This window comes from Protopterus annectens, chromosome 17.part0 (genome assembly GCF_019279795.1).
Source record: "Protopterus annectens isolate FY-2018-M chromosome 17.part0, PAN1.0, whole genome shotgun sequence".
Classification (NCBI taxonomy): domain Eukaryota; kingdom Metazoa; phylum Chordata; order Ceratodontiformes; family Protopteridae; genus Protopterus; species Protopterus annectens.
In genome coordinates, this window is record NC_056751.1 from 576,576,405 (window position 1) to 576,592,400 (window position 15,996).

The 15,996-nt window shown below is 36.8% G+C and overlaps 1 protein-coding gene across 2 annotated transcripts in view; it reads left to right on the forward strand.

Moving 5' to 3' along the window:
• Positions 1 to 9,673, forward strand: part of LOC122791297 (zinc finger protein 665-like) — a 116,627-nt gene extending 106,954 nt beyond the window's left edge. The window contains exons 1-2 of one of the 2 annotated variants that reach the window (XM_044058984.1): positions 5,329 to 5,413; positions 5,720 to 9,673. In XM_044058984.1, the coding sequence (XP_043914919.1) occupies positions 5,794 to 7,350 (1,557 nt within the window). In that variant the 5' untranslated portion in view covers positions 5,329 to 5,413; positions 5,720 to 5,793 and the 3' untranslated portion in view covers positions 7,351 to 9,673. Of the gene's footprint in view, positions 1 to 5,328; positions 5,414 to 5,719 lie in introns of those variants that run through there. The other variant, XM_044058983.1, reaches the window with a different exon arrangement.
• The last annotated feature ends 6,323 nt before the right edge of the window (positions 9,674 to 15,996 follow it).

Genomic DNA, 15,996 nt, shown 5'->3' on the forward strand with positions numbered 1-15,996 from the left:
CACCTTAACTATTTTGCCAACCTCCCACCCGTAAGTGCTTGACCACCCATGCCCAAGCCTGTGCATACCCCCTTAAAATAACCCTAGAGTATCAAAACTTGTCGGATACATCTGGGAAGCATGGTTAGGCTTTACTAGGCTAATGACCCTACCTGGCCTTTCATCATCTATGAACTTTGATAATTCATCTGCTCCAGTTTTATTCTGTGATATTATATACAATAGTGACACTAGGATTTGTGTCAAATATGTGAAATTTATGTGTGCTATCAGCCCACACCCAGGGACCACCAGGTGTTTGCTACTTATCAGATCTTCATATTTTCCTGTGAGGAATATGTCTGTAAACATTTTATTCTGTAAGCAAAACATAAGAGACTGACAGCTGGTGCAGAATTTTGTATCCTGGCTATTTATCAGGGTGCCTTCTTATCATTATGTTCCGGGTATCAGTTTGGTTGCCTACCATTTATAGTCTTGGTTTGCCTAGCCTTGTATAGCCTTGTACAGTTTTGACTGAAAAAGAATTTCCAAGACAAGGAAGAGGCGGCTCAGCTGCAGCAAATGTCCATAAAATCCCAAAAAACAGAACTGAAAGAGGCAGCCAAAACACGACAATAAGAAGCCGATTATTTATTAGAAATAAAATGAAAAAATAATCAAACAAGGCCAAAGACTTAAAATTCAGTAAGCGCTTTCACATTCAAAGGGAATGCTTCATCAGACTGTTAACTGTTGACTTAACTGGTACCATTTAAAAGCTTTAACATTTCATTGTCAAGCCAATCACTATTCGGCTCATGAATATTGAATGAAAATAATATAGTTAATCAAAAACCTTATGGATAATTCATTAAAAACATTTTTAAAGTATTTTAACAAATATAATATAATAATCTCACATTTATAAAACTGTATAAATATATATATATATATATATATATATATATATATATATGAAATATATAAATATATACAAAAAATATATATAAAAATCTAATGATCATGTGTTTTGATGAATATAAAACCATATGTATTAGGAACTATGTATACACATAAAAAACTTGTTGGATATCTTTGTCATGACTTATAACGTCTTTTTATGGATAGCGTCATAAAAATATGGCATGTAACTATTCATTTATCCTTACGTATGAAGTATAAACTATTGTTTATAGAACTATATATCTATCCATCAACACAACAACCATACCTAATAAGAACTGTGTGTGTGTGTGTGTATATATATATATATATATATATATATATATATAAACATACAATACTAATAAATACTTATAACTTGTGTGTGATATATATATATATATATATATATATATATATATATATATATATATATATATGAACATACAATACTAATAAATACTTATCATAACTTTTATCAAGAATATGAAGACATTTTTATATGAACTAATAAAAAATAAATACATGAAATGATATATATAGAACACATGTATGAATGCCTATATAATGCGTATGTGTTTTCTAATGTTTAAGATCCTTAGCTGCTAGAAAGGGTCTCATGGACATCTTATCATTGAGTCCCAGCCCTCTATCTGCCTGTAATCTTAATATCCATCTCATTTCTCTCTGCTCTGTATAATTCTTATAATTCCCTAGCCTAGCATTCCTATATATCATTTCTAATACCATAAATTTAAAACTGTGTAATGTGCCAGGAATAGTGTCGCTGGACATGGAGAACAGTTACAACTTTACAGTAACATAAAAACTGCTACTGACGATACAGCCATTCAAAGACCAAAACACCAGATGTTCATAGAAAAGAGATCAGTGTAAATATAGAGAAAAACCACATTGATCCAAACAGTGTTTTTATTTTGTTCCTGTTACCCATACGAGCACCACAAAGAACACATTTGTCACCAATAAATGGTGCAAGGAAACGCAAACAACCAGAGGAGCATTTTGAATTCCAACGGAAGGTTGTACGACCTGTAAGTCAGACTTAATAATAAATATTTCACATCACATATTAACAGAAGCTGAAAAGAGACTTTTGAACAAGGGACTTACATTTATACCAGCTAAAAATGTTGATTACATTGACCATGTCATATATTTGAAAATGTTCACAAGAAATTTGAATTTGAGAATGGTGATTGATAATAGTAATAGTGAAACTATGAAGTTTTTTAAAAAACCTTCGACATTTATACCATCAGCACATCCTTTAGTAGAAGCTTTTGAAAAAGCGATGGCGAAAGACCTAAATAAGTTATATAATGGCAAACACACAAAAAATGATTTTTATAATCTTGGCAAAGAAGAAGAAAATGCACTTCAGCAATTACAGGCAAATCATAATATTGTCATAAGGGGTGCAGACAAAGGTGGAGCCATAGTTTTTTTACTTCTATGTATAAGGAGAAGATGTTAGATCTATTAGCTGATAAAGCAGAATACTGTGATATAGATTTAATCAAATTAAACAAAACAGTGAACAATGTCCAAGATGAACTATATGACATGTTTCTATGTAATGTAACTGATTTTGATTTATATAAATATTTCTTAGTAGAACAACCATTAGTACCTATGAGGCCTGCCCAAAGTCTGTAAGAATCTTACAAATCCACCACTTAGACCCATAATATCCAGTAAGGGGTGGCTTACTGAAGCCATATCTATATGTTTAGAAAATCAACTAAAAAAGGTAGTGGAAAAAACAACAACAATAGTTAAAGATACTGAACACTTTATTAGAAGCCTTTTTGAATATACAGCACTGGAGAAAAACAAAGAAATAAGTTATATGGTAACTCTGGATGTAAATTCTCTTTTCACAGCCATTCCAAATGACATAAGCATTGAATATATGAGATTGTTTTTAATTGAGCATGATATACCTAGAGACTTAATAATCAAATGTGCTATGTTAATGGACATCGTCCTCAATAATAATGTTTTGTATATGAAGAAAACTATTTTTTACAAAAAAGGGGAGTAGCCATGGGTATCCATGCGCTAACTCCTATGCAAACATTGTGATGGCATATTGGGAACATACATACATATTAAGAAGTGAAAATGAAGAAAACATTTTATTATACAAATGTTTTGTAGACAATGGTTTTTTGTTATGGAGAGGAGAAGAAACCAAACTCTGCGATTTCATTGATTACATAAATGGAACCACCAATTTTTTATCTTTGACAGGTAAATGGTCAGCATCAAATAGAGTTTTTAGATGTTAACATTATCAATGAAAATAATACTATACAGACACAGCTGTACAGAAAGGAATGTGGAAAAAAATCTATATTACATCGTACCAGCATGCACCCTCCACATATTTATAATAATATAGTTAAAGGGCAAGTGCTGAGAATATCTAGATTAACTAGTTAAGGAATCTACATTCCATGAAACTGTTGAAATGATGCAAGGGGAATTCAAAGAAAGGGGATATAGAGAAGAAGAAACTGAATTGCTATTTCACAAAGGCATTGATAAGAGAGCTTCTAAGGGGAAACCTTATATATACTCTCAACACAAAGAAGTGAACACACAAACAAAAGACAGGGACATAACATATAGGAATAAACCAGTAATTTCATTTACAAACAATAACAAGAAAATTAAAGAAATTTTTATTAATAATTGGAATATATTAACAGTAGATGAAAAATTGGGTGCTATGGTAGGAGATCATCCCAGATTTACCTACAAAAACACTAAATCATTGAAACGCATGTTATGTTATGAAAAGAATGAAAAACAAACACTAAGATCTACCAGAAAAAGGAACTTTTGCTTGCAGGAGCTGCAATCAATGTCTCTTCATGTTAAATGGCCACAAGTTTGTACATCCAGAGACAGGAAAGGAATATGAGTTTAATTGTTATGCTGACTGCAGAACACATGATTTGATTTACCTTGCTATTTGTGGTAAATACAACTCGTTCTATGTAGGAATGACAAATAGAACCTTAAGGGAACGAGTGAAAGAACATATTTATGCAATAAATAGGGAGGACGAAAATAATGTGTTAGCAAAACATGTCCTAAACAAAGGCACATTACACAGTTTTAAATTTATGGTATTAGAAATTATATATAGGAATGCTAGGCTAGGGAATTATAAGAATTATACAGAGCAGAGAGAAATGAGATGGATATTAAGATTACAGGCAGATAGAGGGCTAGGACTCAATGATAAGATGTCCATGAGACCCTTTCTAGCAGCTAAGGATCTTAAACATTAGAAAACACATAAGCATTATATAGGCGTTCATACATGTGTTCTATATATATATTATTTCATGTATTTATTTTTTATTAGTGCATATAAAAATTTCTTCATATTCTTGATAAAAGTTATGATAAGTATTTATTAGTATTGTATGTTCATATATATACACACACAGTTCTTATTAGATATGGTTGTATATACACAAAGTATGTAGTGTTGATGTATAGGTATATAGTTCTATACACAATAGTTTATACTTCATACGTAAGGATAAATGAATAGTTACATGCCATATTTTTAAGATGCTATCCATAAAAAGACATTATAAGTCATGACAAAGATATTCAACAAGTTTTTTATGTGTATACATAGTTCCTAATACATATGGTTTTATATTAATCAAAACACATGATCATTAGATTTTTATATTTTTTTTTGTATATATATATATATGAACCCGCGGTGGTGGTGCTGCGGTAGCGTTGTCCCCTCACAGTAAGACGCTGTCCGGTTCGATTCTCAGCTAGAGAATCTTCTGCGTGGAGACATGCGTGAATGGGCATACCTTTGTTGAAGGTTGTGCGTCAGGGCTGGTAACTCGGCATGTAAAAATCAACTACCAATCATTAGCAGACCGGAGTTCCACTGTGGTGACCCCTAACCAGGAAAAGCCGAAAGACTCCAACAACATTTTTTATATATATATATATATATATATATATATATATATATATATATATATTATTTATACACTTTTATACATGTGAGATTATTATATTTGTTAAAATGCTTTAAAATGTTTATATTAAATTATCCATAAGGTTTTTGATTAACTAAATTATTTTCATTCAATATTCATGAGCCGAATAGTGATTGGCTTGACAATGAAATGTTAAAGCTTTTAAATGATACCAATTAAGTCAACAGTTAACAGTCTGATGTAGTATTCCTTTTGAATGTGAAAGCGTTTACTGAATTTTAAGTCTTTGGGCTTGTTTGATTGTTTTTTCATTTTATTTCTAATAAATAGTCAGCTTCTTATTGTCGTGTTTTGGCTTGTACAGTTTTGGTTTCCCTTTGCTGAGGGAGCTTCTTCTCTAATACCAAACTTAGTGAGTCCTGCTGGCTTCCAGCCTGGGCCTGTTGGATATTCAGGAGTCTAGCTTGATTCATCAGGTGAGTATTTCATTTTCCAGAGACTGTACACTTGAAACCTGTTATCAGAGTGGTTGAGAATCTCCTTGCTGGTATTGAAAGATCCCCTAAAATGTACTTTTTTGATTTGGTATTTGGGAATTAATTTGCCTCAGCATTTTGCTTCTGTTCCATTGAAGCTTTTTATTTATCTATTCATGTTTATCAATCTCTTGTAATTGAATTGATTATATTTTAATAAATTTGAATTTAAAATTGTGGTAGAGTTTAATACAAATCAGTTATGTTTTTACAGAAGCTGGTAATTTTTTTGTTTTCTTGTTTTAGTCACGAGAAAATTTGAATACCATAGAACTTCGAGCCAACGGTCATCATCTGCCAGAAGCAAGCAAAGTAACAAAATGATGAAATCCCGTCAATGTCCAGATTGGAAAAATAGCACAGCAAGGCATCGTCAAATTTGGGCTGGGGGTAGACAATATAAATATTCTCGGGGTAACAGTGGTTTAGAACAGAAGCAAAACCTAGAAATGAATCAAGAGAGTTTGTCTGAAGAGGATGGCAAAGGTGGGCCATATAAATGTACTGAATGTGATAAAAGCTTCATTAGGAAGCATGACTTCATAAATCATCAACAAGTTCACCCCAGAGAGACACCAAAGCGACCATATAGATGTACTGAATGTAACAAGAGTTTCGTACACCTGATTAATTTCACATTACATCAGCAAATGCATACAGAAGACAAATTGTTTAAATGTGCAGAATGCGGAAAGTGTTTTACATATCGCAGTCACCTTGTAAGCCACTCAGTGATTCACTCAGAGGAGAAATCCTATAAATGTGCTAAATGCAATAAATGCTTTACACAGTACAGTGCCTTATTACGTCATCAGCCGACTCACATGGTAGGGAAACCATATAAATGTGCTGAATGCAGCAAGTGTTTTACACAAAGAAGCCAATTAGCGAGGCATCTGGTTGTTCACACAGGAGAGAAACCATACAAGTGTGACAGTTGCAGCAAATGCTTTACGCAGCGCAGGGACTTAATGTACCATCAAGCCATTCACACGGGGGAAACACCATACAAATGTGCTGAATGCAACAAGTGTTATACTCGTCGCAATCACTTAATATGCCACATGGTCACTCACACAGGGGAGAAACCATATCAGTGTGCTGAATGTGGTAAATGCTTTATACTGCGCAGTCATCTAAAGTCCCATCAAATGATTCACACTGGGGAAAAACCACATAAATGCACTGAATGCAACATGACTTTCAGACTTAAGGAAACCTTTATTAGTCATCAGAGATTTCACAAAGGGGATAAACAGTATAAATGCTCTGAATGTGATACGTATTTTACAAACAGCAGTCAGCTGGAACGTCACCTAGCTGATCACACAAGGGAGAAATCATTTAAATGCAATGAATGCAGTAAAGGTTTTGCATACCACAGTCACCTAATACGCCACCTGCTTGTTCACACAGGGGAGAAACCATATAAGTGTTCAGTTTGCAGTAAAGGTTTTCAACAAAACTGTGATTTAAAACGACATCAAGTCCTTCATACGGAAGAGGATCTGTATAAATGCCCTGAATGTGGGAAGTGTTTTACAGAACATAAACATTTATTAAGTCATCAGACAGTACATACAGATGATAAGCTGCATGAATGTGCTGAATGTGGTAAGTGTTTTACACATCGCAGTCTTCTAATGCGCCATCATCGTATACATACTGGAGAGAAACTGTACAAATGCAGCGAATGCAGCAAGTGTTTTGCACAACGTACACACCTCGAATGCCATCAAGCCATTCACTCAGGAACTAAACCATATGAGTGTGCTGAATGCAGTAAACGCTTTGCGCATCAGAGTTCTCTAAGGAAACATAAGAAAAGAGAACACGGTTTTCAAACGGTGAAGACCAAAGCAAAACGGATTTCTTGAATTTATGAATAATTACTAATCTGTACCAGTTTAATAATATGAATTATTCCTACCTTAGAGTAAAAAGAAAACTGCACACTTGTAGAAATTATAGCAAGAGAAAAGAAAGCGACTAGCATGTGAGATCAGCCAGTATTAACTGTTAGTCAAACAGAAGTAAAAAAAACATCTTATCACTGAAGAAATACAGAATTTTTCATGGAAATAGGCAGCTTTAGCGACGTCAGTCTTCTCCACATAGAGGTACACAAAATGAAATGTTATTAGATGTTAATAGAAATCAGCTTTATGAAATAAGGTCTCCCAGATAGCTTCAGTGGTCTTTTGAGTTCTGGCTGTGAAAATATGTTTTTATGCATGTTGATATATGCTACCAAAATCCATAATCTTCCTGTGAATTACAGAATGAGGCAATCCTGGGTACATTATGGCTGTTGAGAAGAATGCTCTTGGCAAACATCATAGACTGAGGGGGTAACAATGTCATGAATTGTTTTAAGTAGGTTTTTTTCCTTAGGAATGGGCATCCATTCCTCCCATAGCATTAAAAAGTCCTAAATAAGGAGAAAAATTAAACCAGAAAGAAATCATCTAAGTATGCAGAGTGCAGTAAGTGTTTTTACACAGTACAGTCTGCCTAGGTCTTGACTTAGTCATGAAAGACTGAAACAATATTAATTTCATGATCTGTAATCATACTCTTGCATAGGAATGGAGTCCAGTCCCATCATGGTATTAGAAACGCAAAACACTTGGAAAAATTAACCTGCAAGAAATGTAATGGTAGTTCAAAACAGTGGACTACATGCAAGCTGGTTTACAAAGTCTATAAAAATCTGCTAGATACAGACAAACGTAGGTTCTGTAGTATAGAACTAGAAACAGTTGCATGTCTTGTTGCTCAGTGGAATATACTAATGGCTGAGGGATTATTTTCTGAAAGGCTTGATAATGTGGCAAGACTGCTACACTGAGAATTGTGCATACACTACAGCATGCAGATAGCTGAGAAGAATTAGAAACTTGGATCATAAAGAATTACTGAAATTGAAGATGTTCTGATGACATGGGACCATCAAGTTCCACCATCAGTTAATAAAGTAGAAGCAAGTAAGTCAGATGTAGTAGGCTAAGAAAAAAAGGACAAAAGTAACATTACTCATTGAAATGGCAACACATAATGATCATAGTGTCATTCAAACTGTGAACAGATGGTCATAAAATACTGTGATATGCAAGCAGAAACTAGAAAGGCACGGAATAAAGATGTTTAGATAGTTCCAAAAGTAGCAAAGCTCCAAGGCTAATAAAGAATCCTCAACTTAAATATGCTACTGGCACATATAGTCTTACATGAACTGCAAGAGGCAGTTCTGAGTGCATTACTTGTACTGAGGGAGCACTCTTGTTAAACATCAAAGATTGAAACAATACCAATATCACGCATTTTAAATGTGGTCCCTATTAGAAATATTTGGAGAAATTAGAGGGAAAAAAGTAAGAAGCCCTTCACATCTGCTAAAATAGTATAAAATTGCTTCAGTTTTGTAAACTGTCCTTAGTGAGTGTAGTGATATGCATAAAAGAAACAGTGTCTGAAAATATTGGGATATGTATACTTGCACCAAAACAGAATGGAACAAAGACACTCAAGTAATTTGATTTGTCCTTGAAGCAAGTGGGCAAGTACATGTGAAGGTGCTACCAGTACAGGTAACTCATGACAGAAGGAGGTAATCGTGGTACATTGTAAATACTGAGGAGTGCACATGTCAGATGTTAGAATCTGAAGCACTACTGATGTGATGAACTTTTACATATGCTGTGACTTGAGGTAGGGATCTATTTCTGCCATGCCATTAAAATCTTTGTTCTTGTAAGGTTGTCAAAAACTTCCCTCCCCTCTGTAAAACCGTATTAATCCTTACCTGTCAGCTTTGGAAATACCTTTGTCATTCTGTTACATATTGTAAACATAAATACTTTATAATCATGGCTTAAAATTTAAATGGTACTCTATGAATCTGGTTTTGAAGGGTCTTTACCCTCTTTGGGTAAGATGTTGACACTGTCTCTCCTCCTAAAATATCACTAAGCAAAACCTTCTAGATCTTTCATATTCTTCCCTCTTGACTTCTAAACTTCTGTGGTAATAGTACCTCTTCCTGGAGACTTCCATGGTGATTGATTATACATTACCAATTTTATCTGATCCTTTCCTACCTTAGCTATTAATTCGTGAGCCTCATCTTGACATTGGTCTAGTTAGTTAAGTATTCCATAAACATTTCCATTTGTGTATTTCCTAGATGTTCTTTGTGTTTCACTGCTGCAGTCATTACATTTGGGTTATCTGCTTGCAGTAGCCCTCAGTCGGCCTGATTAACAAAGTCTTGGGTCCTGCGTCAGTTGCTGTCCCTTCTTCCATGACATCAGGTCGTCAGGGGTATAAAACATGCAGCCAACGTCATTACATCAGTCTTTCTTGCCGTGCGGTGCCTGAAGCAGAAGCAGTTCGCAAGTGCCAGTCGGCAGACTCCTGAAATTTTCGTTTTTGAGTTTCAGAACCGAAGTCTTCAACTAAAGCGAAGTACCCCATTGGGGAAACTTTTTCTTGCTCCTTATCAATGTCAGTACAAGTTAATAATTACATTACTAGTTGAAAGCAAATACCTCACAAAGATTTTCATTCGTACTGTATTACTTGTCTAGGCCCTGACCACGACGTACCTTGCTGTCGGTTTTGTGCTTTATTTAATCAGCACACTATCCGTCGTCGGTATATTTTTGCTCCTAAATATTTCAGTTCTCTGTTTCATTATCCAGAAATGTCGTCTGTTAGCCATCCGACTACCGGGATTCTGAAAAAATGCAAAAATAAAGACAGAGGCAGGCCGCCGAGATCCAAAGCTGCCGATGATGCTTTTCCTAAGCCAGTCGCCAGTTCGCCAGTGAGGCGCTTTTGCAGCCCCTGATACCCACTACTTCTGACTCGCAGGCCTCTACTGAGACCCATTCGGAATCCGGTATGCCGCAAGATGCTTCAACTGTGGAACCTGCGGATGTCTCTACCTTGGATGGGTCCAGAGCCGCTGTGCAGGCACCAGCTTCTCAGGGTGTATTTAGGCCTACGGACTTGCTTATTAAACCAACGCCTCCTTCATTTAGGCCAAAATCTCGAACCATGCCTAAGAAACTGACGCCCAGGCCGCATGCTCAGGCCTCTATGCCTAAAAAACAAATGATAAGAATGTCTAAAGATCTTATAACTCTAATCAGGGGAAGCCAACCTCCCCCTTCTAAGAGACCTAGGAAGTTGTTTATGAATCTTCTGAACAGGATTCTGATTTTTCTGATTCTTCTGATGATCTGGATTTGCCCTTATCTACTTATGAGGATTCTGATGCAGAGGACTCTATTCCGTTTGCTTCCCCTCCAGAGGATTTTTCTTTTGGTGAGACCTTACATACTCTAAGGGAGCATTTCCACTGGGAAAGCCAGGATTTTTCTGATTCAAAAAAGAGGCTTAGGGATTTCTTACCCCTGCCTCAGCATAGGCCTTTAGCTATACCTCCTGTACTAGACATTGTTGATGATGCCTTTTCAGAATCTAGTTTGGCCCCTGATTCTTTGCCTCCTGCTCCCAGAAATCCTGACCGATATTACAGGGTTCCTGATTCTCATAAGTTCCGTTTTAAAAATCATATTGTGGACCCAGAGTCTATTTCACAGGGACCCAAGGACATTAAGGCTTCTACTGCTAAATATCCTACCCCCTCTGATAGAGACTCCAAATTGCTGGATAGATGAGGTAAGAAAGTTTACACTTCTGCAACCTTGGCCATTAGGGCTTTAAACTGCCAGTTTCATATGTTAAAGTATCAACAGCATGTTATTGGATTGCTTAAACAGAAAATGATGTTACTTCCTGACTTTGCTGAAAATAAAGAATTTAATGCATTCTGCTGAACAGGTTGGAAAACATACTTTGCAATGTGGATTTGATTCATTAGAGGCCTCTTGCAGGGCTGCTGTTACTGGGTCTGTGCTCAGAAGGCATGCCTGGCTTAAGGAGCAAGGTTTACCTGATCATGTTAAAGCTAAATTGTTGGATGCTCCCTTAAATCAGGGCCACCTGTTTGGCAACAAAGCTGAGTAAGTTCTTAAAAAGGTAGAAGATAAAGCTAAATGTGTGCAAACTGTTAAATATTTCTTACAAGTTCAGCCTCCTAGATTTAGTAGGCACTGGCCCTCTAAAAATTGGTCCTTTCCAGCCCCTTCCAAGTTTTCTCAAGCCAAACCCAGATGCAGCAGAAACCCCAGGTTTCAGTCCCAAGGCACACACAAGACTAGGCAGTGGGGGGTTTCCGCACCCAAACCTGGGAGTAGTAAGATTCCCCCCTATGGAAAACTGTCTCAATGGCTTACTTTTAAAACTTCCAAACACTTCCCAACTGAATGCTCCGTAAGGTGGAAAGATTGGTCTGCAGGCCAAAAACTGGGAACTCATTACCCAGGACAAATAGTTTTAAATATAGTGTCCCAAGGATACAGATTTAATTTCCACAAGTTACCAACACCAAGCCGGTGGCCAGATCTACCCCCAAATCATTGGGCAGAGGACCAAAATCAAGTACTCTCTCTCTTAAACATTGGGGCTATTCGGTTGGTACCAGAAGAGGAAAAGGGACAAGGTTTCTATTCGAGGCTTTTTCTGGTACCCAGAAAGGGCAATACATGGCGTCCTATCCTGGACTTTTCTATTCTAAACACCTTTCTGGTGATTCCAAAATTCAAAATGATGACTCTTCACCAGCTGCTTCTTATGCTAGGCAAGGATGCATGTTTGGCAACACTAGACTTAAATGAAGCATACCTGCACATCCCTATCAGGGAGTCTTGCAGAAGATACCTACGCTTCAAAGCAGGCTACATGCACTATCAGTTGTCTGCACTGCCCTTTGGCTCAGGGTATTCACAAAGTGCCTAGCTCCAGTCATTGCATTTTGCAGGCAAAGAAATATTCAAATATACCCATACCTCGACGACTGTCTAATTCAGGCAGAAAGCAAGGATATTCTTTTGAATCATCTGGCTTTTGTTCAAAGGGTACTGACTTGTCTGGGGTTCACCATAAACGAAAAGAAATCCCACCTGGTACCCTGTCAACAAATTATATTCCTGGAAGCAAACTTGAATACAACTTCCCAGATGGCTTTCCTCTCACTACAGAAACAGATTCATTTGACAACTTACTTCCAACAAGTGTCCACAAAAACCCAGCTTTCTGCAAGGCAAATACTGCAAACCTTGGGGTTCATGGCCTCCTGCATTCTTCTAATTCCGTATGCAAGGCTGCATATGAGGGAACTACAATGGTATCTCAAAAGCCTATGAAGTCAACATTCACAGGATCTAGAAGCAAGGATTCCCATCATACCTTGCCTATGCCTAGAGTTCCTTTGGTGGGCAGAGTCCTACCACCAAAACAGGGGACTACCATTCACATTACCCCCTGCTACCCAAATCTTAACAGACGCATCAGACTATGCATGGGGGGGGGGGGTTACCTGGCAGGGAAGTGCATTCAAGGCAAATGGAACCCAAGTCAAATGTACCTGCACATAAATCAAAAGGAAATGTTAGCTGTGCAGAATGCTCTGACAGCCTTCAAAGGACCAAATTCTTCCAGGACAACTAATTGTAAAGACGGACAACACCACTGTCATGTGGTACATATACAAGCAGGGAGGTTCACATTCTTACCCCCTCTGCAGACTAGCCATGGCATTGTGGAACACAGCATTGCGGAACACAGCCTTGAGCTACCAAGTGAATCTACAAGCTCAATTCCTGCCAGGAAAACTAAATACACTGGTAGACGGACTAAGCAGAAACCTCATGGACCCACTCGAGTGGAAACTGGAACCAAGGATTTTCAACATGTTGACAAGCAAATGGGGGAGCCCAAATATAGACCTGTTTGCCTCCCCTCAGAACCATCAACTGGACAAATTTTGCACAAGGCTTCCCCACAAGCTAGCTTGGAAAGTGGATGCTCTAGCATTCAGCTGGAAAAAAATATCAGTTTATGCCTTTCCTCCTCTGCCTCTGCTCTCCAAGGTACTACTAAAGATCAAACAGGACAAGCCAAGGACGATTTTAATTGCACCAGACTGGCCTCGCCAACATTGGTACCCACTCTTGCCCAGTGTGTCATGCTTGGCTCAATGGCACCTGTCTCAGACTCCTTCCCTGTTGTCTCAGCAGGAGAACCAGATTCTGCACCCTCAGCTGCAAACCCTTAATCTAGCAGCCTGGCTAATTACCTAATCTCTCCTTTATCATCCCTCAGTAAATCAGTGATGGATATCATTTTAGATGCAAGGAGGCCTAGTACTAGAAAATCTTATACCGCCAAATGGAAAAGATTCTGTGCCTGGAACCAGTCTCAAGGAATGAATGCAGCAGTGCCCAATTTACCTCAAATTCTACAATACTTGACTGAGATGCTTCATAAGGGCCTGTCTTTTTCCTCCATCAAAATTCATGCCTCAGCCATTTCAGCTAATTATAGCACAGAGCCTCCACTCTTCTCTCACCACAGCAAACACAAACAGTCCTGGCTCCTGAAGGTCTCTTCTAAAATGAAAAAGCAGTAGTAGAAAAAGTAGAAGTAGAACACCACGATAAAAATGCACAGTTTATTGAAAAGTAGATGAGCGCTTTCGCGTGCACAAACCGCACGCTTCTTCAGATCTAATATACTAACTATTTGACTCCATTTATATAATGAAAAGGAAGCATCTATACCCTGCTGATTAGTCAGATGGAACAAATAATCAATCAATCAGATAATTAAAACAATTAAAGACAATCAAAGGGCGTAACCTCTCTTCTATACTAAAAGCTTTTTAAAACGCTCCTATATTACACCTCTACTTACATAAAACATGCTCTAATCAAAACAAATCTCAATAGTTATAAAATATGTACATGCATAATACTTAGAACATTTTATTTACTTCATTCTATTAAAATACTATCGTCTAAAATATATGTTAACTAACCTCCATAAATAAAAGTAACAACATTCTGCTAATTCAATTATGAATCAACATGAATCTGATTAAATGTATCTATAAAAATGTAAACATGCTATAAATAACTATGATCAACAAACTGATTCTTGCTGAATGAAGAAACCATTCAGTGTATTGCAATGCAAAGCATTGGATAAGGAAGAAAACATGGAGAACATAGAACAATAAAAGGAAAGGAGGTGTAAACAACATCCAGATGGTCTAAAGGAAATAATCAGCGAAGACAAGATGCTATGTGAAATATGCTGTATGAAAAGGTGTAGTCATTTGCGCACCTTCAAAGCAGATCTAATGCTTACATAGTTGTTGAGGCCAGGAGGATAATGTGCCTTCAATTTTAAAATCCAGCCTAACTCTATGTGTTCCAGCTCATTGAAGTTATCCCCTTTCCTCTTGTTAAGGGTTTTTTTTTCTGCAATACCTTAAAACTAAAGGTATGTCCAGGACATTCTAGTATGTGCTTGGCCAGGGCATTCTTGTTATCTAACTTCTTGATTTCATACAAATGATCATATATCCTATCTTTAAGGCGTCTTGTGGTCATGCCAATATAAAATGCTTGGCACATTCCACAATTAGCCATGTATATAATATTCAAATCTTCACAATTCGCCATATGTTTTGGTTCATATTTGTAATCTAGGCTGGGATATATAAATACTTGTAAAAAGTTCCGTACTAGCAGACAAAAAAAGTCTTTTATTCACAATTCCAACAAATATTTGTTGGAATTGTGAATAAAAGACTTTTTTTGTCTGCTAGTACGGAACTTTTTATTAGTTTTTATAGTTTGGTATTTGCTATCGCAGAGATATATAAATACTTGATCAGAAGAAATCCAAGTACACATATTGCATTTGCCACAAGGATAGGTACCCAGCCTCTTTATAGTGTTAACTTGACTATTCACTGACCCTTCATGTTTCTCTACACATAAAATCCTCCTTAAATTTTTACTGTTTCTATATGTGAAGGTGGGCTGAGAACCTACTACCTTTCTTATATCACTATCCACTGTCAGAATGTGCCAATTCTTGGAGATCACCCCTGTAATGTATTTAATATCACTAGTAAATCTCAAGAGGAAATTGACCCTATGAGTATCCGAATCACTAACATTCTGCTGGTATAACCTCGGGCGAGCCCTTTCTATTAGAGTGCTATCATCCTTTGACATAAAAGAGGATTTGATCTTATGTACCATCTCAACATCATAGCCCCTATCGAGGAATAATTCCTCTAGAACCTGATATTCCTTATTCAATTCCTCTGGATTGTCACATAGTCTACTAACCCTAGTGAATTGACCCTTAACTATATTCCTGAAAATGAATCTGGGGTGCATACTATCAAATCTTAATATGGTATTCCTCCAACAGGGTTTCCTGTAAAGAGACGTATTAAGTCTCCCTTTCCCATCTTTGCTAATCCTGATATCTAAAAAATTGATGTGTGTAGCTGAAGCTTTTATTGTGAATCTTAAAAACTCTGTGGTCAATTCAAGCTCCTCTATAAAAGTGGTGAGTTCTTCAACTGTCCCTTC